The 27,294-nt window shown below is 41.6% G+C and overlaps 1 protein-coding gene across 3 annotated transcripts in view; it reads right to left on the reverse strand.

Annotated features, from left to right (window-relative positions):
- The window catches only part of arhgap22 (Rho GTPase activating protein 22), a 55,267-nt gene extending 32,705 nt beyond the window's left edge, over positions 1-22,562 (reverse strand). Inside the window, exons 1-4 of one of the 3 annotated variants that reach the window (XM_060925923.1) lie at positions 22,527-22,562; positions 20,804-20,924; positions 7,562-7,761; positions 3,930-4,017 (exon numbers count right to left, since the gene is read on the reverse strand). In XM_060925923.1, coding sequence (XP_060781906.1) covers positions 3,930-4,017; positions 7,562-7,761; positions 20,804-20,852 — 337 coding nt within the window. In that variant the 5' untranslated portion in view covers positions 20,853-20,924; positions 22,527-22,562. Of the gene's footprint in view, positions 1-3,929; positions 4,018-7,561; positions 7,762-16,198; positions 16,301-20,803; positions 21,070-22,526 lie in introns of those variants that run through there. The other 2 variants (XM_060925922.1, XM_060925924.1) reach the window with 2 other exon arrangements.
- Between the last annotated feature and the right edge of the window lie 4,732 nt (positions 22,563-27,294).

The following is a 27,294-nucleotide window of genomic DNA, read 5'->3' on the forward strand; positions in this document are numbered from 1 at the left end:
GCTGGTTATGTTACTATGGTGCTTCCAATTGTTGATAATGGCTTTCAGAGTTCCATGGTACAGCTAATGTTATGGAAATTGTTTTGTACTCCTTTCCTTTCAACAATGAGATCCTGTACGTGCTCTGTAAGCTCTTTTCAGAACTCGCATGAAACCAAGAAGATCCCACAGAAATCCTATAGCTGATCTTTATCTGGGATTAATCAGAATCACGTCACTGATGTCAGGTGTATGATAATTACTTTTGAATACGAGACTGAATTTGATTCACTTGAATTTTGAATTACTTGAATTTTATCAGATGCTATGTCACATTAAAGGTGAAAAAAGATCTAATATAATTCATTGTGGTTTCATTTTTAGATCACAAAAACCTGCCATTTTAACAGTGGTTTGTAGACTTTCAGCTCCCTCTGGATGCAGTCTCTGTCTTTTGTCAGGCATCGTACTTGCTTTGTTATTGTCGTTATGTATAAAGATTGACTTGAGAATGAGATCTTATAGAAAAGGTGTGAATTTGAACTCTGCATGGCCACAACTAAGAACATTGTTCCAAGTGTGGCCACGTGCACTTCAACAGCAGCCATTTTTAACCCTGCAGTCAGATGGATATAGCACCAGCTTGTGATATTTACTTGGTGTAAATGAAAGAATTCCCTCATCAGATAGTTACGACAAAAAGGAGGAGCACTTTACATCAATCCACATGTTGCTAGGCACCGAAAAAAAAGTATCCCAATAAACAGGCAAAGCACTACGTGTTCCAACAAAATGTGGCAAGTGACTATGCAATCTACATAATTCGAATGTGCTGTGACCAGTTCAGACCTGATGAAATATCAGAGTAATGACATAGCAGTTATACAGGGTGTTTCAAAAAATTTGATATAATTTCACAATTTAATAACTTTGCCAATTCTCATTCAAGTGACCTCAAATTTTAACAGCATGTGTGGAAACAGGTCAAAATTTTGTGTTTAATGTTTTTTGTTTTTATCTTTTTCGGTATAGAAATGCCATTCACTGGAAACAAAAAGGTGTTTTGTGTGTTAGAGTACGCTCGAACACAGTCGAACAAGACGGAAATTTGTGAAATCGTTCATGGAATCCACATACCTTTGAATTTCTCATTCAAATTTTGAGGACTAAATTTTATATTGTTCAACATTAGCCTGTTCAGTTTCATTTGCCTAGACTGTGTAGTTTCTGGGATATTTACATCTCATCCATCCATCCATTATCTGTAGCCGCTTATCCTGTGCAGGGTCGCGAGCAAGCTGGAGTCTATCCCAGCTGACTATGGGTGAGAGGTGGGGTACACCCTGAATACTGTAAGTCGCCAAATCATCGCAGGGCTGACACATAAGGCTACATCCACACGACAACGGCAACGAGATGTTATTTAAAAAAATATCGCGTCCAAATGGGCAACGATCAGTAAAATATCAGGTCCATATGGCAACGCAACGCTTGCTGAAAACAATGCAATACACATGCCACACCTCTAGGGGCACTGTAAGACAGTCCCTTCGGAGACACCAGAACAATAAAAGAAGTAAGGACGCATGCGCATAAACTATTATGCGCGAGACTTCATATTAGCCACAAAGTCAGGAAAATCTGTTTGTAAAATTACATTATAATGACCAAATACAATGAAAAGTATTTTTCCAGTCTCACCTGTGAAAGGTAATCCCATGTGATCTCGTTTGGATGGTAAACCTATTGGTACAGTTAAACGCAGCACATGAATGAGGCATCTTTATTCTCCGCTTTGACCCATCCAATATGGCGGCGAGGATGGCGTATGATTCTACGTGGAAGGCGGCGTCTTTAATGGTCCGGAATAAATTGAATGCTACACGTTGATGGATTAATTTGTTCTTCTACGACCTTTTTGAGGAATGTATTGTAGGACTTAAACCAACATCTGAAGAGGTGAGATTGCTCCTTTTTTTCCCTATTTTTGCTGGCGGGATTGGCTCTCTCTCTCTCTCTCTCTCACTTTGCACCATTACACAATAAATATTCATAGTGAAAATATTTTGTAAGTGCGTTTCATGAACCAAGTTATAGGATTTGTTGACAACTCGCATCGAGTTTGTTACACTTCTACCCGGCGTGAAGCACTCACAGTCATGTGGTTGTGACGTCATCGTAAACAAATCCGTTCTACTCATCCAGACGACTTTGCAACGGCAACGTTGCCAGATCTTTCCACTCTGGAACCCGTTCTCAAAAGATTGCGTTTTGGGCACCCAAAACGCCGGTGTCGTGTGGACGCCAGGCCGAAACGATAAACAATTGTATCGGATTCACCTGAATCCGTTGCCGTGTGGACAGGGCCTAAGACACACAACCATTCACACCTACGGTCAATTTAGAGCCATCAGTTAGCCTAACCTGCAAGTCTTTGGACTGTTGGGGAAACTGGAGCACCCAGAGGAAACCCATACAGACACGGGGAGAACATGCAAACTCCACACAGAAAGGCCCTCGTCAGCCACTGAACTCGAACCCAGGACCTTCGTGCTATGAGGCGACAGTGCTAACTATTACACCACCTTGTTGCCCTATTTACATCTCAAATAATACAAAATTTTTTTGAAACACCCTAGATAGATAGATAGATAGATAGATAGATAGATAGATAGATAGATAGATAGATAGATAGATAGATAGATAGATAGATAGATAGAGAAGTGACTAAATTAAAAATGACTGGTTTTTTTAAACAATTTTTACAGAATTTCCAAAGTTATTTTTAGTTCATCATGAATTTTCTTAGAACCGGAACATCCTGCATTACTAGTTCTTAATATTTCCACAGCTAGTTATCAAAACCAAGACGAGCCCACTGACAACAGTGAACTGAGGACACACGTGAAGGCAGTAAACTCACCACTTCCACACCACAGACCTAAGGAAAGATGCATGTGAATGCCGCATGCACAAGCCTATACAGTAATACTGACTGATTCCTGCAGTAGCAAACTATCAATTACCAAAGATGATCAAACAGCTCGTAACAGTTTCAAAACATTGCATATCGCGTGAACAGATGAATCAAAGTGTGTGGTGGCTCCCAGGAGAGATAAACAGAATCTGTGTCAGCAGATGTGATTGCATGTGTGTGTACCTGTAGCTAGAGCACAGAAGGTAAGAGGAGTGTTTGGAATTGTTGGAGGTTTTTCTTAGATTTTTTTCTTGAGCTGGTATGTTCAGCGGGGTACAGAATAGCTGATAAGACAGCATGGTAGATTAAGTCTGCAAACTAGTAAAGGTCTTGTACAGAGGACATTACTGTGACAGTTGCAAAGGAGTATAATGAGCTCACAAGGAATTCGTGCTCTAAGTCAGTGTTTCTCAACCTTTTTTCAGTCACGGCACCCTTCAGAAGTATGCAAATTCTCAAGGCACCCCCATATAAAATATACACAGTCACGTTGACCATACGCTGATCCCGGCAGTGACGTTGTGACTTGGGAAAGGGGGCCGTGAGACAAATTTTGATGATGCATGAGGCGGCGATGATCTGCATTAGTGTAACTATCGTTTTTTTTTTATTTTAATTCATTTTATTTATTTCAATGTTAGAATATATAATTTTTTGACGGCACCCCTAATGAAGCCAGACGGCACCCCGGTTGAGAGAGGCTACTCTAAGTGACTGATGGCCGTCAGAGGTCCAGAGGAGACTCTTTAGTTGTCACAAATGTTCTTCATGCAGCCTTACTGTGCTGAATAGTGAATAAAGCATTAATGAGGAAGCAGTCTATCATCTGCTGCAATGTTCTGATCCCTTTCAGAACACTGCCCTGACTGGGAGCTCGTTTTCCCAAATTCTTTCCTGCTTACATTAAAGGTGAGCTTTAGGGCGATCACATGGGCACTTCAAAAAACAACCAGATTGCTTTACTCCAACTCACCTGGAACTATCTCAAAAAGATGCCGTCCAGGCTCATCAGGATTGGCACTTATCTCGTTGACCTGGCAGCCGTGTAATGGGATGCAGCCCTGGAAAGAAAAACAAGCAAACAAAGAAACAAGAAAACAAGGTATATATTCGAGGCCAGTTCAAGGACAAAACACACACACACTCCAATATTGTTGGAATTAATGGCTATTTTCTGTGGCTTATAATAGATTAGTTCTCTGTGAAGACATTTTAAATGGAAAATTGATTCTGATGACATAACACTCCTGATAAAATGCAGGAGTAGAGCTTGCTGTGTTATATGCAAGGCATGTTATACCATATTTGCTGAGGCATGCACAATTAATCCACTTGCCCGTTATAAATTATGCACCTCTAGCACTGAACCTTATCCTAAGGATTTAAACATCACGCAGCTATATAATAGTATAGTTCAATAGCTAGAGAACAGTGCAACAGAAGCTGCGTACTAAACCAAATTGGCCTTTTTACTATGCAGCTGCAGCTATGTTAAACTATCAGCATGTATGCATTGAGAAGGCTGAAATACCAGTTTATCCATTTAACTGAGCTGAGCACTTTTCTGCAGCAGAAACTGCATTAAAGGGAGCTTGCACATGAGAGGTTTTGTATTTTCAGTAAAAAGCAGAGAGAATTTGAAGACAAGTGGATATATTGTCCTTTTTTTTTCTTATACAAGTATATGCCGTCTCAAAACCTTGGCCTGCACACTACGACTTCTACAGTTCAAATGTCATGCACTCTACATCTGCTAAGCAGTACCGTATGTGACTTATGAGGCTTCTGAGCAGAAGGACAAGCGATTATCAAATTAGCTCATCAGGTCAAAGGTGTGAGAGACTGGCGACCCGAGCAGTACGGTGTGAGATATGGTTATGTCCCTAACATCCAGCTTTTCAAAATGTATTGTATCTAATGGATCTGATAAATGGTCTAAGTAAAGGAGGCTTTTTGTGTGCTTTAATATCGAAATCCCTTCAATCCAGCTATTAGCTCGCCCTCAGAATTGAATAGGATTAATAGAAGATGTGAGGAAACACAATATTATAACAAAAGTGGAAAAAGAAATATAAATGTTCTTCACACGAGAGTTAGAATCTTCTCTATACTTTACATGGGGCATTTTACACAGAAAACATATTACAATAAAACAGGAAACATTTTACAATAAGGCCCATGAATAAGACAAATATTAAGACTTAATGAATGTGTTTGTAATGATAAATTAATACATGCACTAATCCTTATGAAATAGTAAATAAACTGAAACATATAACAGCTCATAGCTTAAGGAGTCACACACACACACACACACACACACACACACACACACACACACACACACACACACTACTGTGCAAAAGTCTTAGGCACATGTAAAGAAATGCTGTAGACCAAAAATGGCTTAAAAATAGAGAAATTAAATGTTTCAATATTAAAAATATATATTATAAACAGCAGTAAGCCATAATAAATTAAACAAATTCAATACTTGGTGTAAGATGACCTTTTTAAAAAAAAAAAAATAAAATAGTAGTCTGAGGTACAGTGAGTGCAGTTTTATAAGAAAATGAGCTGTAGGTTTTACTGAGCATCTTACAGAACCAGCCCCAGTTCTTCTGGACACTTTGATTTTCACACTCGTGTCTTAATTTTGCACCAAAAACCCAGCAGCCTTCATTATGTTTTCTTTTTTTATCTGAAAAGTGGTCTCTTATGTAATATGCTGCTCAGTTACAAACATTTTTTTCCTGTAAAATTTAATTTTGTGCTGGAAAACAAACATTTGGACTCTAAAATGTTTTTGTTCCGACTCAATAATGTAGAAGTCATAAAATAGAAATCTATAACAAAGTTTGGATGAACAAAAATGCCTAAGACTTTTGCACAGTACTGTGCGTGTGTGTGTGTGTGTGTGTGTGTGTGTGTGTGTTTATTTGTCTTTCTGCGGCCCATTTCTTAAACACGGAAAGCCAAAAATTCATACTTTTTTTTGTATTTTCATTTTTGCTTGCAGCTTTCAATTGGTTTATCATTTCTTCGTCAAAGATAGCGAAACGCGGCATTGCTGAGTAAGCAGAGGCAGCCATTTTGTTGACAAAATTTGCTAATTTTTGTAAATGTAACCAAGCAACGAACTAGCCGATAGCATTTCAGAAATACGGCCCCGTGTTAAGGAAAAAAAAGCCCTCCTTGATTGACCAATCAGAATTGAGTAATTTGGCCCTAGGTATTATAAATACTAAAACAATTATCTGCCTCAGGCTCAGTGAATATCGGTGAATAATTGTTAATTAATACTTCAAATCAAAGTAGTAGTTAACAGAATGGGTTAATAAAATGTCAGTACTTAACTATTATCATTATTATTCATACAGTATATCAGAGCATTTTTTAAGGATTTTCCACTAGGAGACCAACTGGTCTGGGCAATACAATCACAGGCCCCAGAGTCCATGCGGCTGCACCGCTGCGGCATATTCTGTGATGCAAAATGGTTCACCAATCACCATACAGACAAACACACTACAGTGACTACACAGCTATCAAGAGCATTTACTAAGCACAAATGTTATGTCAAAGACACTCAAAGTTACACAGTAATGACATCGGATTCTGACATCAGCCATCTCTGTAACCAAATTTTAGTTTTGTTTTTCATGATCTTGTGTGTATATCTTATAACATAGATCTTCGTTTTCCTTGTTAAATGTATACTTACATGGTACTTGGTTAATTAATTGGAACTGATTGAACCAAATGATAAGACATAACTTGGTTTAAAATTTGGTCTCCCAGTGAAGCTGGTTTGGCATTGACTAGGAGACCAAATCTGGCCACTGGGAGACCATTTGGTCTCCCAGTAACTATGTTAAAAAATGCTCTGCAGTATATGATTCATTTGGCTACTAATGTACATCATTATTTCTTAATACTTTGTTTTACCCCATTTTGCTCCCAATTTGGTCATTTTGCCAATTCCCGCCCACTAACGAGCTCACCCCTAATATTCAAAAGCTATGGACTGAGGAGGGTGAATATTTCCTCCAAAAGCAAAGCTAGCCACCACAAACTGCTTTACAAACTGCTAATACTCAGGGTCACAGGACAGCTGAACACACTCAGGGGAAAATACCACTATAGGGTGAACTTTTCTGTTGCGTCATTTACGTCATGAGTCCTTTGGTGCAAGTCTTAATTCATCCTAATCAAAGCATTACTTAAAATTTAATATGTGCTTATTTGTGGACCCTGTAGTAAAGTATTACCGAGAAACATATTGATTTTCGAGGTCAGTGTTACTGACCACACATGCAAATGAAGTAAGAGGTCAGTACGCTTACATCAGTAACATATGGAAATACATACAGTATACACGTGAATATAGCATACACCGAGAAAATCTATGAGCAGGATAATCAGCTCTTAAAGATGGCTGTGATACAAGAACAAGGGTTTTACAAATATATTTAATAAATCACTTTTTTTTTTAACTTTTAAAATACTCTGAAAGTACATTTCCATAATCTTGCCAAACTGTGCAGTACAGTAAAATGTGCATGTGCTCTCTGGTCGATAATAAGTGTAGCCTTTAGGAGATACCTGTGGCTTGGTTTCCTCTTCATCTTTGTAGAAGTAAAGATGGTCAGTTCTCAGCACAAACCAACGCAACTGCCAGTTCTTCATGATGCTGCGCTGTTTCTTCAGCCAGCCAGCCTTCAGTACTTTCTCCTGGAGGCTAGGGGAGGATGGACGGCTCGTGGCCCGTGTCAGCTCCCCCATCACCATGCTCTTAGACCTGGCTGCATGGACAAAAACACACAGGTGTGACATAAAATGATAACCAGTCAGAAAACGTTGCTGAATTTTTTTTAGTACATTTTTTTTAATCACATCAGCAAAAAATAACGGTCAGAGACCACCACGTGTTGTTTATTTCTGCATAATACAAATTGTTTCAGAAAATTTGCAGTTTGGTTAAAGGTGCTGACTGCAAAGTCTCATCTCATCTCATTATCTCTAGCCGCTTTATCCTGTTCTACAGGGTCGCAGGCAAGCTGGAGCCTATCCCAGCTGACTACGGGCGAAAGGCGGGGTACACCCTGGACAAGTCGCCAGGTCATCACAGGGCTGACACATAGACACAGACAACTATTCACACCTACGGTCAATTTAGAGTCACCAATTAGCCTAACCTGCATGTCTTTGGACTGTGGAGGAAACCGGAGCACCCGGAGGAAACCCACGCAGACACGGGGAGAACATGCAAACTCCGCACAGAAAGGCCCTCGCCGGCCACGGGGCTCAAACCCGGACCTTCTTGCTGTGAGGCGACAGCGCTAACCACTACACCACCGTGCCGCCGACTGCAAAGTCATCTGAAATTTTCACATTTTTTTATTGTGCATGGCATTTTTCTGTTTCTCGCAAGAACATCATCATACGGATGAGATGTGATCATTTTGATGTCCTGAGGGGCACTTTTTCTCCATTTTGGAACTAAATATCCTACCTTTTGAGGTAAACAGTATGGCCCTATGGAAATAGCAGAATGCAAGGAGCTTTAACTAATTAGAATAACTATGGAACTGCATCACACCAAGATGACGAAATGCAGAAAACATCATAACTCTGCATCGACCTCGGAGAGTTTTGAGTCGCAGGGATGTAATTTGTGGTTCACATTTGCAAATAGGTCAGCACGATGGTGTCGTGGTTAGCACTGTCGCCTCACAGCAAGAAAGTTCTGGGTTCAAGCCCAGCGGACAAGGGCCTTTCTGTGTGGAGTTTGCATGCTGTCCACTTGGGTTTCCTCCGGGTGCTCTGGTTTCCCCCACAGTCCAAAGCAAGGCTTTGAACCGGTTCAAGGAACGAAAACGAAAACCGGGAACTTTTTCTATTTCACATGGAACAGAAACGAAACCAGAAACTTTATTATTTTTTATGTTCCGGAACAGAAACGCTTATTAAAAATAATGGTAACCGGTTAATACCGGTTTTTATTTCATTCCTCAAAGTTTCCATAGCCTACAAATAAAAAAGTCATTCTTCTCCTGCGCAAGTTTCTATGACCCGCTGGGGTTCACTTCCTGTGTGACGTTCGCTGACTGAATGGAGAGAGCGGGAGGGTGGACTGCTATCACATCTCCACGTGATAATAAGTGAGTAAGTGCATTACTGAGTATCTGAGCAAAGAAGAGCCTGAACGTTGCAACCTCCCTATTGGCTGTTTATTGGCTGTTTGTAAAAATGTATCAATTGTTGCCTTTCCCACGGGAATCATCGCGGGCTCGAGAGACGAGACCTGACGAGTTAGTTCGTTGGTAGCAGAACAAAATGTCTGGACACAAATCGGGTTTTCAGAAAAGGAAAGAAAATAAACGGAGGGTCGAAAATACAAAAAAGGAGGCAGAAAATGCAAAACGAGTTTTAAGGTAGGACAAATGGTTACTTTTCTGAGGCAGCCCACCGTGGCTGCAGGCTTTCAGTTGTGTCATTGAATGGTTACTTTTCTGAGGCAGCCCGCCGTGGCTGCCTGCAGGCTTATTTATTATAGCCCATTTAGTTAAAATAGTTGATATAAAATGTTTATAGTTATAGTTATGTGATGGTTGTCCTGATTTAGACTGGTGTTTTGTTTTTGTTTTTTTGTTTTTTTTTTGGGGGGGGGTGCGCGATGTTGCACCCGGGTCCAGATTAGGGCAGAACCGGCCCTGGCTACATTTCAGGTGTAGTTTGTTTTATGTATGTATGTACTTGGTCTTCCAATATGGCGCCTAACAAAATCTCGCGGCGCAGTGACGTCATGCGGTAGCCCTCTATAGGGCCTGACTAGCCTTTGGTAACACACTAAACGAATTCTCTTTCATTTTTGGCACTTTTTCTGTTTGTGTCGATGGGAAGACATACTGAGAATCCAAATCGCCAACATTTGAAATAATAATTGTTTTGAATTATTTCTTGTCTTATTTAATGAAGGTTGTAATAGAATTAGCCTACATTTGGCTTAAGCTGGATGAGACAGAGACATAATTTTATAGCCATTTGTTAAACAGCTGACAGGGAACGTAATTAACCGTTCCGGGAACAAAATTTTTTTGTTGTAACCGGTTCGGGAACGTCTATTTAATGGTGGAACCCAAAACCGGAAACGTTAAAATTCCGTTTCTGTTCGGAACGAACCAATAGGAAAAAAATTCTGGTTCAAAGCCCTGGTCCAAAGACATGCAGGTTAGGCTAAATGGTGGCTCTAAATTGACCGTAGGTGTGAATGTGAATGGTTGTCTGTGTCTATGTGTCAGCCCTGTGATGACCTGGCGACTTGTCCAGGGTGTACCCCGCCTTTCGCCCGTAGTCAGCTGGGATAGGCTCCAGCTTGCCTGCGACCCTGTAGAACAGGATAAAGCGGCTACAGATAATGGATGGATGGATTTGCAAATAGATCTGTGAAAGAAAAGAAGAATATATCTTTTCTCTGTTACTGCTTTTGTGTTATTGTTTCTTTCTCTGTAAGATTAAAACATTTGGTGTATAACTCCATATTCGCTACCGTGGAGTCGAGCTCATGCATTCGAAAGCTAAGATAGCTAAGACCAAATAAAAAAAATAGTGTGTTTCCGGTAACCCGACCGATCGAGAATTTCCGCGTCGAAATTGCCGACTGTAAAGTTTTTATTACAAATTTCCCTCGATCTTTTAGTGTAAGCGGCGTTAGTTTGTCATAATTTTTTGTTTCAACGCATTCAAGTTGTGAAAGAAACGATAAAAAGTAAAATGTTTCGCCACTTCTATCAGCCCTCCTGCATAAACATGGAAGCGCCACTTGTATACTGAAGGAGGAAGGGAAAACTGAGCCGAGCCGCCATTTTGAATCCTCATTCAAGGCTGTAATGCAAATTGCTTCCTGTTCAGTATACAAGTGCACTTCCATGGCAGGGAAAAACACTACATTTTACTGCCTATGTAGTCCCCTATTTATACAAATAGGAGTCATTCAGGATTCAGCCATGTTTGTGCTCGGTGTTTTTGCTCGACCCAAGTTCTACAGTAGGCTAGGCTAGGCCGTCTGCTTTTAACGGAAGTAGCCTAGCCTAGGACGTTATTTTCACGTTATTTCTTGATAAGGTGTTTTCACGTTATTACATGAAAATATCATGAAATATCGCTTCCGTAGATCATAACTCGAACTCTCACGATATTTTTTTTATTCGTTTAAAGATTTAAAACACTTATTATGATGTGTGGTATAAAGGATTCTGTGCCAAAATACTATTTTGTAAGATGTTTACTTGTGTTAATTTTTTCGAACAAAATAAAAAAAAATTAAGAAAAAAAAAAACTTTTTCCTACCTACCGACCTTATTTTAGTATTTCATGTTACCGGAAACACACTTTTTTTTTGGCCTAAGCACTAGCTAGAGTGATTTTGTTATCTGTCCAGAAAAATGATGCCAACTAACCTTACTCTATCTTGCAGTTGCACTCAACTAGGCAGGTTTTCCTTTCCTACCGGCTTTTAGCTGGTGGGAGAGCCAATCCCACCATGTTTGCCTACACAGACTTCTCATCTCATCTCATTATCTCTAGCCACTTTATCCTGTCCTACAGGGTCGCAGGCAAGCTGGAGCCTATCCCAGCTGACTATGGGCAAAAGGCGGGGTACACCCTGGACAAGTCGCCAGATCATCACAGGGCTAACACATAGACACAGACAACCATTCACACTCACATTCACACCTACGGTCAATTTAGAGTCACCAGTTAACCTAACCTGCATGTCTTTGGACTGTGGGGGAAACTGGAGCACCCGGAGGAAACCCACGCGGACACGGGGAGAACATGCAAACTCCACACAGAAAGGCCCTCGCCGGCCATGGGGCTCGAACCCGGACCTTTTTGCTGTGAGGGGACAGCGCTAACCACTACACCACCATGCTGCCTCCTACACAGACTTGTTTTGGTTAAAAGTTGGTCAAACACACCCCATGGTGGTCACGTGATATTATCGCTCACTTGCTTCAGCAATCTCCGGAATTGTAAAATGCAGGGTGTATTTTATTTCAGCAAAACATTTACCCACAGGATACACGGTGTGTACAGCAGCGAAACATCTCGAAACTTCACCAGCTATAGAAATAGAACATTTTGCCCAGAATTCAACTTTGCAGTCAGAACCTTTAATATATTCAGCAATGCATGTATTTTTATCATCATCATCATCATCAACCAGCAAGAATAGGTCTTCCCCTTAAAGACTATTATGAATCTTAACTCAGTTAGAAAAGTGTGCCATAATGATTAAAGCAGGCTATTGAACAAGATATGAAAAAGACACGTTTCATATGTAATACGAACAGCAGTAGCTGACCAGTTCAAGGACAAAGTACATCATTCACATGAAGATTGAGAGTAATAAAATAAATCCTCATGTCTTTCATCTCCTTCACCTGGGAGCAACAGGCCTCGGATATCAACACTTCAGAATGCTATCAGGTTTCTTTTTCAACATTACTCAAAAACGAAACGAGCTCTGCTACTCTTAGGTCCAGCCATGCACTTTTGCCTTCCTGCCTTTTTATGCGTCTTGTTTGCAAAGTCACAATTGCGTCTTGTGGTCTCCGACCATAATGGACAATCCATTCCCGAGTCCATTTATCTGAAGGAGGATGGCAGACACTGCCAGAATCTCATTAAATCACTGTGGGTAATGGAAGCCTCATCAGTGTTAGTGTAGGCTACTTAGCCCAAGGGGAGCAAAGAAGAGGAGGAGGAGGAGGAGGAGGAGGGAGGGGGTGCTCCTAAAATCATTCACTCCTTAAAACACAAACCGCCATGAACAGACCCACTGTTAACAGTAAAATTTAAAGGCCAGGTAATACAGATTTAAAGCTGAAGCTTAACGATTTTAACAGTTTGCCATGAAGAAGCTGGATGCATCACCATACTTTCTTCCATTAACCACGTTTCTGCTCATTGCCAAATGATTTAAAAATAAGGGAAGATTTATGAGACCTATGTATATTTTATGAACACTCATTTTAGGACTATGGGAATTCATTTTTGTGTCTGACCTCAAACTATCCTCTTTGTCCCTCCCTGACTTTAATATGACATGAATATTTTATGTTTAAGTATTAATTTAACAATTAATTCGTTCCTGTATTAATCAGTCAGATAAAACATAAATAGCCCACCAGAGGGAAAGATGTTATTGGGGGGGGGGGGGGGGGGGGGGGGGGGCGTTTGGACTATCTTATCATCATTTTATGAGGACACCTTGAGGATGGGATGAAGAACAGCATGATAATGAATACTGCATGGCGCTGGGCTTGGTCCTGCTCTCATTCCTTCTTACCAGAGGTAACACATTCTGGCAGGTTCTGAAGCATATAAGCTTCATAGTCAGTCTGTCCATGATGATCATAGTGACAACAATGCTGAAGCAAAGCAAATCAATTGTCTCAATTCCTGTCAGGGAATGGGCATGCTGGGAAATGCATCTGACTCATGCATTTTGCAGGAGAAAACTCTGGGGGTAAAGATCTTACATGGTGGTCCAGCATTCATGACGGGCAGTAAATCTTATCTCAGGCATGTACACAAATGTCTGTGTGGCTACGTTAAACAGCATATAGTTAATGGCAAGAGCTTCTGTCCAGTAGTCCAATAACACTGAGAGAATATAATGAGTGGATCTAGTGACTGAATGGCTCCACACTCAAATTCATCAGTAGTTGACAGCTGCCTCCATTTGAGATGGCACTCAGCCACATGTGTTTTAGGGCAATTAATCAAATCATTAAAGAACTGCTGTAAAACATGCGGATGAGTGTGCCTGAGCAATATAATTGCTGAATAAATGCAAACTATAATTGCATGTCATAGAAATGCAAATGTGGCTTCGGTCCATCCATCCATCCATTATCTATACTGCTTATCCATCAAAATCACAGAGGAATCTGGAGCCAATCTCAGCTGACTTTGGGCGAGAGGCAGGGTACAAACCAGGCAGGTCACCAATTTATCGCAGGGCTAACACAGAGACAAACACCAATTCACACTCACATTCACACCTATGGGTAATTTAGAGTAGCCAGCTGATCTAATCCATATGTCTTTGGACTGTGGGAGGAAACTGGAGTACCTGGAATAAACCCATGCAGCTAACGGGAGAACATGCAAACTCTACACAGAAAGGCCCCAGTCAGCTGCAAGGTTCAAGCCTGGAACCTTCTTGCTGTTAAGCACAGTGTGAACTACTGCACCACCCATATGGCTTCCTTTTCTTCTCAAAACAAACAAACAATTTAATCCCTTCACATATCCATCCATCCATTATCCATAACCGCTTATCCTGTGCAGGGTCGCAGGCAAGCTGGAGCCTATCCCAACTGACTACAGTATGGGCAAGAGACGGGGTACACCCTGGACAAGTCGCCAGGTTATCACAGGGCTGACACATAGAGACAAACAACCATTCACACTCACATTCACACCTACGGTCAATTTAGAGCCACCAATTAGCCTAACCTGCATGTCTTTGGACTGTGGGGGAAACCGGAGCACCCGGAGGAAACCCACACAGACACGGGGAGAACATGCAAACTCCACACAGGAAGACCCCCGTCAGCCACTGGGCTCGAACCCAGAACCTTCTTGCTGTGAGGTGACAGTGCTAACCACTACACCACCGTACTGCCCCCCTTCACATATCTCATCTCATTATCTGTAGCCGCTTTATCCTGTTCTACAGGGTCGCAGGCAAGCTGGAGCCTATCCCAGCTGACTACGGGCGAAAGGCGGGGTACACCCTGGACAAGTCGCCAGGTCATCACAGGGCTGACACATAGACACAGACAATCATTCACACTCACACCTATGGTCAATTTAGAGTCACCAGTTAACCTAACCTGCATGTCTTTGGACTGTGGGGGAAACCGGAGCACCCGGAGGAAACCCACGCGGACACGGGGAGAACACACAAACTCTGCACAGAAAGGCCCTCGTCGGCCACAGGGCTCGAACCCGGACCTTCTTGCTGTGAGGCGACAGCGCTAACCACTACACCACCGTGCGTCTCATTAGCAGCCACAAAGTTTGCCTGTGTCATTATTATACCATGAGTTAATGAAAATGATCTAATTATAAGCAATGCTAGTAGTGTGAAAATGCTGATGTTCAGTTAGAAACACACACACACACACACACACACTACTCTGGTACTCTGATAGTCTGACAGCTGATCTTTGACTGGCCGAGCTCCAATTGTAATAAATCACCATAGAGCAAAAAATAACTCGTGTCTTTGCTCAACATGAGAAAAACATGCTGGTGGATTGTCTAACATGGCAGGTAAAGCCAGAACACTCATCAAACGTGACATGCTCCATATGCAGGATGACAGAGGCAGAGGTAAGCAAGAAAGCAGTGTGGTTCAGTTCTCTGCGCCTGTATTATGTTGCACAGCAGGCAGGGCGATCAATCCACAAATAGCTTTTTACAGCCAGAACGCATTAGTGCTGAAACAGACAAGCACCACGCCTTTAACCTGCTTTCAAGAGACAAATGCTCAGCGCAGGACCATGCACTCTCTCTCCAGATGCACACTGGACCAGTCACTGCACACGGTCCATATTAAGATTTCCAACTGTATTTAGCCATCCTGCGATATGAGCAGAACACGAGCGGCTGTTGTAACAGTCCTAAAGGCGCTGTTATGATTTATTATGTGTAAGACCTCCGTGCCTGAGTACTAAAACTACAGTGTACCCCAGAACTAAGAATAGGATCTGCAATACAACCATAATAAACTTTGCAGCAGAACCAACAGCTGAATTAAGCATACAGCGTTGATGACACCACCCATGTCAACATGGCAGGGGACATTATAAGACTTCTGCTTACTGTCATAAGGAGCATGAGTCAGAAATATCATGCTGCATCATTAAGTCATGACTTGTCTCCGTCATGCCACCCACACATTTATGTCAGCTCATAAAGAGTGTGAACCTTCAGATACTCGATAAGGCAAGTGACATGGAACAGGAAATCATTTAGGTCAATATTCTTGCTCATCACATGAAACAGGTTACTAAGCAACAGAGTAGTATTATCCAAGTGGCTATACAAAAGCATCAAGAGACATGAGATGAAAGGAGGATGCTGAGAGCACAGGAGGCAGTGCAAAGTGGAGAGGCTGAAGGGATGGGAGTGGACAGAGAGAAGCAGTGCAGTGCTTACCTCGCCTCGTCTGTCTGATCTTGGGGCTCAGCATGGTGCTCATCGCTGGACAGCTGTGCACTCTCCCATCCACATGTTTGGATCTTCACTAGTCTCTCCTCGACTGCCTCGCCCTGTTGCACCTCATCCACCGGCTCTAGCCAGCATCTCTCTCTCTCTCTCTCTCTCTCTCATGTTCCACTGGCCCACTGCACTGAGCTGCACATTTTCCCGAGCCCCTCCCACTCTCATTATGCAGAGGCAGCTGGAGAAGAGGGACCTCTTACACACGCTCAGATCTGCCCTTACCCATGATGAATTATTTATCCCCACCACCACTCAAATGAATTCTACTCTGGCCTGACCATTAAATGCCTGAATGATTACTGTCAATAATTCAGCGGAGGAGAAACAGAAGGGGTCTTTGCTATTTGCTTCCTTCCTCTAAATGGGCTTCATGGTCTGTGTTAGCTGGTGTATGCAGGAACTGCTGATCAGGACATGGTGTGTGTGCGTTAATCCAACTTCCCTCTTCCTGACACACATTCTCTGTTCTCCTGTCTCTGTCTGTATTAGTCATAAGTCCAAACTGAAATATCACTTACCGAAACTGGCTTTCATAATTTTTAATAAAAAAGTGTGTGCTTATTGTCTATTAAACCCAACTCAACATTTTCCTGATTCTTAAATATTTACTTTCTAGATGTTAATATCATTAATTATCACAGACACACCTGATTGGGCTCTGACTCCAACCACTCTGTCATTCTACAGAAAGATATTAAGCATTTTTTGTAGCTCAAACAACCAGAGCTCAATAGCTACCATCGACATAATAGACAAGCAGTGTTATATACAGGTAACTGTTTCAGGGTGAATACGATATAGACAAGATGATCCATTATTATACACTACCGTTCAAAAGTTTGGGGTCACTTTGAAATTTCCTTATTTTTGAAAGAAAAGCACTTTAAACTAATCAGAAATACACTCTATACATTGCTAATGTGGTAAATGACTATTCTAGCTGCAAATGTCTGGTTTTTGGTGCAATATCTCCATAGGTGTATAGAGGCCCATTTCCAGCAACTCTCACTCCAGTGTTCTAATGGTACAATGTGTTTGCTCATTGCCTCAGAAGGCTAATGGATGATTAGAAAACCCTTGTACAATCATGTTAGCACAGCTGAAAACAGTTGAGCTCTTTAGAGAAGCTATAAAACTGACCTTCCTTTGAGCAGATTGAGTTTCTGGAGCATCACATTTGTGGGGTCGATTAAATGCTCAAAATGGCCAGAAAAATGTCTTGACTATATTTTCTATTCATTTTACAACTTATGGTGGTAAATAAAAGTGTGACTTTTCATGGAAAACACAAAATTGTCTGGGTGACCCCAAACTTTTGAACAGTAGTGTACATACAGGACACTTTTTCGATGGAATAAAAACGTGTTCTATTCCCTTCTAGCGAGATGGTGACGAGTCTGCATACAGACGGGAGGTTGAACAACTGGTCTGGTGGTGCGGTCAGAACAATCTGGAACTGAACACGCTCAAAACTGTGGAGATGACAGTGGACTTTAGGAGGAGCCCCCCACAGTCTGCTGCCCATCACCATCACCAACAACAGTGACTACGTTTACATGCACATCCAAATCGAGCTGCTGTCGGTAATCGAGCTGAAGGCCCCAGCAGGGGTGCCAGAGAAATCCAATCCTACATGCACACAAAGAAATCGGGCTATTGTGTGAGGTGCTTTGTGCACCCGAGCCACAGGTGGCGCAACACACCCCATCGTGTTGGTACACTTCCGGTTGTCGTCATGAAGAATAGTTATTCAAGAGTGTAAACAAAGTTATCAGTTCTGTGTTCTCCATTGCGCGTTTTTCTTCCATCCATGAATTTTAATATATTCAACTCCTTAAGCTGAATGAGCATGAACTCCTCATTGCTCCAGAAGTGCACGTTTCTGCTTGCCTGTGGCAGTGGGGGTGTGGTCAAGCGCCAGTCTGTGACAGGAGGGTGGAGCCAGGGAAGGTGAGTGGCAGAATCACTTCACCTGACGGTAATTAACCTGTGTTTGTGTGTCTTCCCAGTAACCGCGCCCTATTTAAGGAGGCAGAGGGAGAGCAGAGGGGACAGCTCATCCCGGGACTAGAACACAGCGCGCGCGTGTGTGTTTTTCTCTCAAGAATAAAAGTAGGCTGTTAAACTGAAAAGTCTGACAATAAAAAGCCTATTAGTACCAGAAGCTTTGTCCTGCCGTCCTCTGTGCTCCACCCACACTTCAGAGAGCTCTACATCGCCATTTTCTCTTCTTTGTTTGTTCCTCCTGACCTCTTCTGCTGCTCGCTACTACTGTTGTCATGTCGACCGAGGCTGTTGTGTTTCCTGCTTGTGGTCTCGTCACTCGTCACTTCCGGAAGTAGCTCGACAACTAGCTCGATAGGGTATACATGCACAAAGTAGCTCGGCAGAAATCGCATAAACTAGGTCGTGTAGCTCGATTCCGAGAAATCAAGTTCGGTTCAATTTCAGCCGAATTAAGGTGTATACATGGCATTTTGAACTTCGATTTCAGTTGAGCAACGGCAGAAATTCGATTCTCTCTATGTGCATGTAAGCGTAGTGAGTGTGACTGCTGTTGAAAGCTTCAGGTTTCTAGGTTCCACAATCTCTCGGGACTTGAAGTGGGAGACCAACACCGTCACTTTCATCAAAAAGGCCCAGCAGAGGTTGTACTTTCTGCACCAGCTCAGGAAGCTCAACCTGCCTAAGGAGCTGCTGATACAATTCTATTCTGCCATCATTCAGTCTGTTCTTTGCTCTTCCATCACTGTTTGGTTTGGATCAGTCACCAAGCAGGATAAGAACAGACTGCAACGGACAATAAGATCTGCAGAGAAAATTATTGGTGTCAACCTGCCCTCCATCCAAGACCTGTACCTGTCCAGAGTCAGGAAACGGGCAGGTAACATCTCTGCAGACCCATCACACCCTGGTCACAATCTGTTTAATCTTCTCCCCTCAGGGAGGCGATATACATCACTGTATGCAAAAACAACCAGACACAAGAATAGTTTTTTCCCCTCAGGCTGTCTCTGTGATGAACAGCTAAAATCCAGATTCATATATCAGTAATATCACTTGCAAAATATCTGCACACTCATACTGTCATTCTGTACTCACTGTTACTTATATTTATACTTATTTATATTTACTATTTCATCTTTGCACTTTGCACCATATTGCACCAAAAGGGAAAATCCTTTCTGTGATGAACAGCTAAAATCCAGATTCATATATCAGTAATATCACTTGTAAAATATCTGCACACTCATACTGTCATTCTGTGCACACTGTATACTTTATATTTATCTATTTCATACTTGACTTACCTGGATTACTTTGCACTATGCACCTATTGCACCATTTTTTTATTATTATTTTTTTGTTTGTTTGTTTGTTTGTTTGGTGTATACGCTTTTTATCTGTTTTGTACTATGAGAGCTAAGTGAAACCGGAGTCGAATTCCTCGTGTGTGTCCACATACCTGGCAATAAAAGTGATTCTCATTTGGTTCGACAGCATTCAATATTGTTCACATATCGCTTATCCTGTGTGTATTACGTCACTCTACCCAATGGAGAATGAGCATTGAATGTGGTTTACGATACTGCATGGTTGTCAAGACAACATGACATCACACGTTGGAGAAGTAAAACTTCCATGCTAGTGAGCGACTGTGACAATTTGTAAACAAACATGGCCACCAGGTTTGCTTCATTAAATACGGAAGATTTTGAGAGAATTTTGAAAGAGAAAGACGTGTTGAACACATGAATGTGTATGTATAATAATAATAATAATAATAATAATAATATTGGCTGGCTTTTTTTTTTCATGGTATATCAGATATATTCCTTTCAGCTAGCATGGTATTGAACTCATCTTCGATTAATTCAGTATCATGCTAGCTGAATGGAATATATTTGATATACCATGAAAAAAAAGCCAGCCAATATTATTTAAATATGAGAAACTGAGACAGTTCAATTACGTATATTGCACTGGTGTGTCTTGTCTTCTTGTTTTAATAGTACAGTGTCCCACTTGTCTTGTTAGCCAACTATATTGTACTACTTCATCATCATCATCATCATCATCATCTTGTTCTTCTTTTTTTGTTTTTTAACTATATATCTATCTCATAATATGCTGCACAATTAATAATCTATAAAGAGATCGTACTCTGTATAATGCTTTGTATGCGACAAATAAATCATACAAAATATCCACTAATTTTACATAATTTAAATTTAGCCCATTTTTCTAGATTAATTCTATTCATCTTTATACAATCAAAGGTCTTTATGATTCTCTGAGCTTGATATTTCACCATACATGTGACGCTCAACAAAGCAAAACTTCATTCTAAACGGTTTCCAAATGATGTGTGGTCACTTGGGACAGTATGTACACAGGATATGAATGGGGTTAACAGTAACACAATCTTGAGTCATATACTCTATACATTAATTATTTAGAGTAGATATTCATTCCATGATCATCTGCTGCTAAAAGTCCAGAGAAGGTTCAACAATATGGGAACATGTGGGTCATTACCTAACTGCATCCATTTTCTCCCCAACTGTTGATACTTGGTGCTGTTCATCTCTGAGCCTGGTCCATCTTCACACACATCCGATACATACTAGAGCTGATGCCTGCTGTCTCTATGGAGGTACTGAAAGCAAACGTTTAAGACTGACACCATGTACTCACTGCAGTCAGCCCTTCATGTAAATAAGGCTAGATGAAGCAAGCACATCACCAAAATGCACGTAGCACTAGAGAACAGATTCCACAGTAGTGGTCCTTAAAACACAAAGATCAGGATGTTACCATGTGCTTAACCTACAATCACAAATCAACTGCACTGTCGAAGCGTCTCCCACAACACAAACTCATGACAGCACAGAAAAAAGTGTCAGACAGCTGACAACTGGGAAATATGAGAACATTGCACGTAAAGCAATATAACGATGATGGTGTTTGCTACATTCAGAATGACTCTCAGGAAGTTTCGAATGGTTAACACAGAAGTGAAAATGGCTTAGCTTAGTATAAATATCACTAAAAAAATTTCCCTTGCTGTCTTCTGTGCAGGGGACTTTACAACAGAGGATGAAATTAAGTTCTCTCACTATAAAAACACTAATACTGTAAGTACAAAATGGCAGAAAAAACACACAATCACTTCCAAACTGAGTCCGTCCCTTTTGACCGAGCCTTCTGCAGCACCATCTGTCTATTTCCTTACATGGTCATAGTTTCCTGTTGTTGATAACTGTTGATGGATTGAACATGTTCTTTGTTTACAACATTTTATATATGTACAAATGAGAAAGGTGGCATTATTTACAAGTAAAATAATGGACCTACACTACAGTAATGACATGAAAGCATAGTCAATATAAATCGACCATTTTACAACAAGCCACCTGTCTGCATTTTATTCACTGTTCTAGCATTCAACAGCATCACCTCTATAAAATATGGGAAAAAACCAAAAACCTATACAGTATGTCTCATCTCATTATCTCTAGCTGCTTTATCCTTCTACAGGGTCGCAGGCAAGCTGGAGCCTATCCCAGCTGACTACGGGCGAAAGGCGGGGTACACCCTGGACAAGTCGCCAGGTCATCACAGGGCTGACACATAGACACAGACAACCATTCACACTCACATTCACACCTACGGTCAATTTAGAGTCACCAGTTAACCTAACCTGCATGTCTTTGGACTGCGGGGGAAACCGGAAGACCCGGAGGAAACCCACGCGGACGCGGGGAGAACATGCAAACTCCACACAGAAAGGCCCTCGCCGGCCCCGGGGCTCAAACCCAGGACCTTCTTGCTGTGAGGCGACAGCGCTAACCACTACACCACCGTGCCGCCCTATACAGTATGTTTGCTGGTTAAATAATGTTCTCTCTATATTATCTGTATTGACTTTGGTGTATTTGAATTAGTTTACTATATTAATCATCTAGCTGTAATCTACCAAAAGTTGTGACTCAGTAAAGTTAGCCATCTGACACTGATCAAGTGTATTTTATCTATTTTTCCCCCCGTGGTTCATTATGAAGAGTTTATACCGGTAGTTGTTACAGGTGTTTTAATCCGTTTTGTAACTTTTAGCTCAGCGTCATTAGAGCCATCAATGACATATCTGCTCAGAAGGAACAAATCTGATCTCCATGGTGCCCCAGGCTATGTAAACATAAAAGAAAACCAAATTTCGTGGACAACCAATAGTCATCTAATCAGAAAAAAAGAGACATACTTGCCTGTCAGTCATGTGGCCGGTCAATTCATACAGCTTGCCCTCTTTTGCACAAGCATAATCTATGTTATAGTTCAAGCTCATGCATGTGCTTTAGGGGTGTGTCTTTGGAGGAAGTACTGATGGTTCATGATGTATCACTTTGGATTTTCAGCTTCAAAACAGCCATTTTCAACCAAATTGACCGAGCATACAATCTAGAGTTAACTAGCGACATTCGCTGGTATGTAATGTGTTTATATGATGGTTAGTTCTTTTTGTTCCTTTCTTTCAAAAGCATTGTCTTCTTCCTACTTTTGAAATCTTGCATATTTGTCTGTTACTTTACAATAGATTAGACCCTAGTGTGTCTGGTTTTATCACTGAGTTATACCATGCTCCATTTTTGTGAGCTTGTTTTGACACCTGCTTAACCAATAAAGTAACTCAAATCAACACACCTTGGTGGAGCCACAGGTTTTAAAAAGTAAAACTTCTCTTATTGATTGATTGTGAGATTTTGCACTCCACAGCCACGACAGTAAAACATAAATCCTCATGATGCGTTTTTTTTAAACCTCAACCAAATGCATCAAAACCAGCATGACAGCATTCCAAACATGTATGCCCTCAAATATAATCAATTTATTGACAGAAACAGAACTACAGAAGCAGAACAACAGCAAATTAACATATTATAGATAATTATCTTTTAATCTACTAATAAAGGCTGTGCGGTTGAACATGCCTGACCAGAAACAAATGCAATGTTCCAAATGACAAAGATCATTTTCTTCATCATTGGGTAACACTTCCTCAAATAAGCTATTTAACCACATCATTTTTTAATCTTATCATAAATGCGGTGCTGTCAGTACAGAGGTTTTAATGTCTGTCGAAATTTTAAAAGAGAAATTCTGAATCTTTTTACACTTGTTGACTGATACAACCAAACATAAAACCTTCCACAGTACATTTACAGGATGGAATCTACCTGGCTGATAAACGTGAGTCAGGTAACAACTTGAGTCAACTTGCAATTTGAGTTATAACTGAGGTAATATTTAATGACACTGGAAGTCAAAGAACTGAGGCTGTGCAAGGCTTCACAAAGACCTCACACTGATTCCTCTCACAGGGTCATGGAGGATCTGGAACCTATTTTAGGAACACTGAGCACTAGGTGTGAACACACACTGGATGGGTTACCAGTTGATCACAGGCCACCACGTATACATATAATACATTCACACTTTGGGGCAATTTAGCATAGCCACTCCACCTACTGGCATGTCTTTGGGGAAGTGGGAAGAAACCACAGAACCCAGAAGAAACTGACATGTACAGTACTGTGCAAAGATCTTGTTATAGATTTTTATTTCATGGCATCTACATTATAGAACACTAGTTGGCCTAGTGGTTAGCATGTCCGCCTCTTGACCAGGAGATCATGAGTTCTACTCGCAGTCGGGTCACACCAAAGACCTTCATAAAAATGGTACCTACTGCCATCTGGCAAAGCACACTGCAATACAGATGCAATTAGGGAGTCAGACTTTCACGGTTATTAGAGGGCCAGCCCCCCATTGTAACCCTAGCTATATACAGTAACAGGGGAGAGGCCAAGGGCTATGGACCCTTTTCACGTGACGTCACGACAAACGCGGCCGCCATTTTGGACGTGTACTACCAGTAGTTTACCACAGCCAACATTGAGGAACGGCAGCAAAGAAAGTGTTTATTTTCAGCAAGACTTCCATCATGCCACTATATTGTTGTGCACCTGGATGTAGTAACCATCAACAAACAAGGCAAGGGTTATCATTTTATCGGATCCCGGTAGATGCTGACCGACGGAGAAGATGGATAGCGGCACACCAACGCTTGTGCAATGACCACTTTGTTGGAGGTAAGACGAATACAATTAGCCAGAAAAGGCATTACATTGCTGTTAATATTCTGTGGCGGCGAGTGTGTAACCAAATAGGCTAAAATAACCCATTGTAACCTCTTTGTTCTTCTGTAGTAGCTATTAGTTAGCGTTGTGTTCCTTTGCTGTTGGTAGACTGTAGGACAGATCAGAGGCAGTGTCCTACAAACAGCGCTTAATTTGAGGGGGAGCAAGCCGGAGCGCGCTCCGGAACCTCGGGCGTTGGCTCCGGCAGCTATTTACACTGGATCCAGTGATCCGACACCTCTTTTGACTATGTAACAAAAAAAAAATAATAATAATAATAATTAAATAAAAAAATGCAAGTTTATTTAGTGTTAATGTCTGATTTTGATATGTCTTGTTGGTGATTTCTCTCATGAAACGACATCCACAAAATATCTGCAGATGAACTTAATTTGCAGTGTTATTACAAAACATGCCCAGAAGCGCAGTGCCGCGCCGCGCCGCGCCCCCCTCCCCTCTCCTCTTTTTTTCCGCACCGGAGCCGCTCATCCTCTGCGCTCCGGACCTCCCACTTTACAAATTAAGCACTGCCTACAAATAAGTGTTCAAAATAAGAGGAACATGTATTTGTCTCTTAAATCCAGGCCGTTCCCTGTAATCTGTCACAACGGTTGGAGAAAGTAATGGCAACTAGTGAGTGCACAAACCGTAGAAGGTAAACTGTACACAGCGCCAGGGCAGTGTGATGGTATGTCTACTTTTAGATTGTGTTAGCTTATCAGTGAACACACTCGTCACTCGACGAGTTTCACGTCTTTACGACGGATACTTAAATGTGTGTTAGGTATTATTGTTGCAGTCTAAGCAGTCATTGTAGCAGCTAGATGAGCGAGAACCGAAAGGGTCTGTGCCATAAACCGTTATTTCTGTACGGCGTTGCTAATGTGTCGTTACTGTTGTTATTTCTCCCTCTGCTCGCCCTGTAAATGCCCTACGTCGCTGGATAGCGAAAGTGTTTTCTGCATCTCGCTCCTTTTTCTTGTATGTTCTCCGTTTGTCGCCTTCCTTGCATTCAAACCAATTCGAGCTGAAGTCTGCTACATGTCCAAAATGGTGGTCGCGTTTACGAAGGTCACGTGACTGAAAAGGGTCTATAGAAATGGAGATCGGCGCTGCACCCATGCGCCTCAAGAGCTAGTTAGTACTGGGACAGGCGACTGCCTGGGAAGACCAGTTCTTGGTGTGGGAGGGACTTTGACATGATGGAACCAGTACAAAATCACTTTAGGTGGCTGCGTGGCGCAATGGATAGCGCATTGGACTTCTAAGCACTAGCGGAGTGATCCAAAGGTTGGGGGATCGAGTCCCACCGGAGTCACGTTTAGGGCGGCACGGTGGTGCAAGTGGTTAGCACGGTCGCCTCACAGCAAGAAGGTTCCGGGTTTGAACCCAGCGGCTGGCGAGGGCCTTTCTGCGTGGAGTTTGCATGTTCTACCCGTGTCTGTATGGGTTTCCTCTGGGTGCTTTGGTTTCCCCCACAGTCCAAAGACATGCAGTTAGGTTGATGTGGGGCGGCCTTGGGCCCTTGGTGCCCTTGAGCAAGGTACCTAATCCCTGACTGCTCCCCGGGCGCTCTGGTGTGGCTGCCCACTGCTCTGAGTGCGTGTGTTCACTGCTTCAGAGGGGTTAAATGCAGAGGATGAATTTCACTGTGCTTGAAGTGTGCATGTGACAAATAAAGGTTTTCTTTACATTTCCAAACATTAGTTTTCCGGCACAAAATTTAATATGACTGAAAAATGTTTGTATGTCAGTAAAGAAAGCAGCATATTCCATAACGGACCACTTTTCAGACAAAAACATAATGAAGGCTGCTGGGTTTTGCTGCAAAAATAAGAAGGAAGTGCAACTAGGTGTCCAGAAGAACTGCGGCTGATTCTGTAAGATGCTCAGTAAAACTTACAGCTCAGTTCCTTATAAAACTGCACTAACTGTACCTGAGACTGCTTTTTTTTTTTTTTAAGCAAAGGGTCGTCTCACACCAAATATCGACTTTTTTCATGCGTTACTACTTACTGGTCTTGATGGCATTTTTTAAATGTAGAAACATTTAATTTCATTATTTCTGAAGGCATCTTTGCTCTACAGCATTTATTTGCATGTGCCAAAGACTTTTGCACAGTACTGTACATGGGGACAGTGTGCGTAAGTCCAAACAGGTAGTAACCCTGTAGCTTTGACGTGGCAGTACTACCCACTGCACCACTATGTTATCCTGACTCAAATAACTATTCAGCTAAACATTTCAAGTTGGCTAGTAATAAAACTTTTGTTGATTATCACTGATTATTTTCAAGTTGATTACACTGATGGTTTCTCCACACTAACATCTCCGGCCACAGACTGAAAACCACTGCTCTGAAGCCCTTGATGCACATGCTTGGAGATTAGCAGCTAAATTGCATTTCCATTGAAATGTGCACTGACAAGACAAAGAGGGAGGGATGAGGGTGGATGCAACAGTGACTCGGTCTGTGTCAGAGCAGTAATGAAATGTAATTATCCATGGCCATCTTCTCAACCCTGCAGATTCATGTTCCTTGACTCTTTCGAATTACCACAAGAAAATAAATGATAAATTAGGATCAGAGCAAACACAGACTATGCAGATGATTGATGACGAAATCTCAGCTTAAAAGCATTGTTAGTGCTCCAGCAGACACTACTGTCTAATGCAATAAGTCTGTCCGATGCTGCATGCAGCAAACAAAGCATGTTAACGACTCAAAAGACTTATTAGATTTGACAGTTCAATCAAATATGCTACCCTTGTTCAGATTAATGCTAACATTGGTACTTATCATTATGCTACCATATAAAGATTGATAGGTC

This window comes from Neoarius graeffei, chromosome 7, assembly GCF_027579695.1.
Source record: "Neoarius graeffei isolate fNeoGra1 chromosome 7, fNeoGra1.pri, whole genome shotgun sequence".
Lineage (NCBI taxonomy): Eukaryota > Metazoa > Chordata > Actinopteri > Siluriformes > Ariidae > Neoarius > Neoarius graeffei.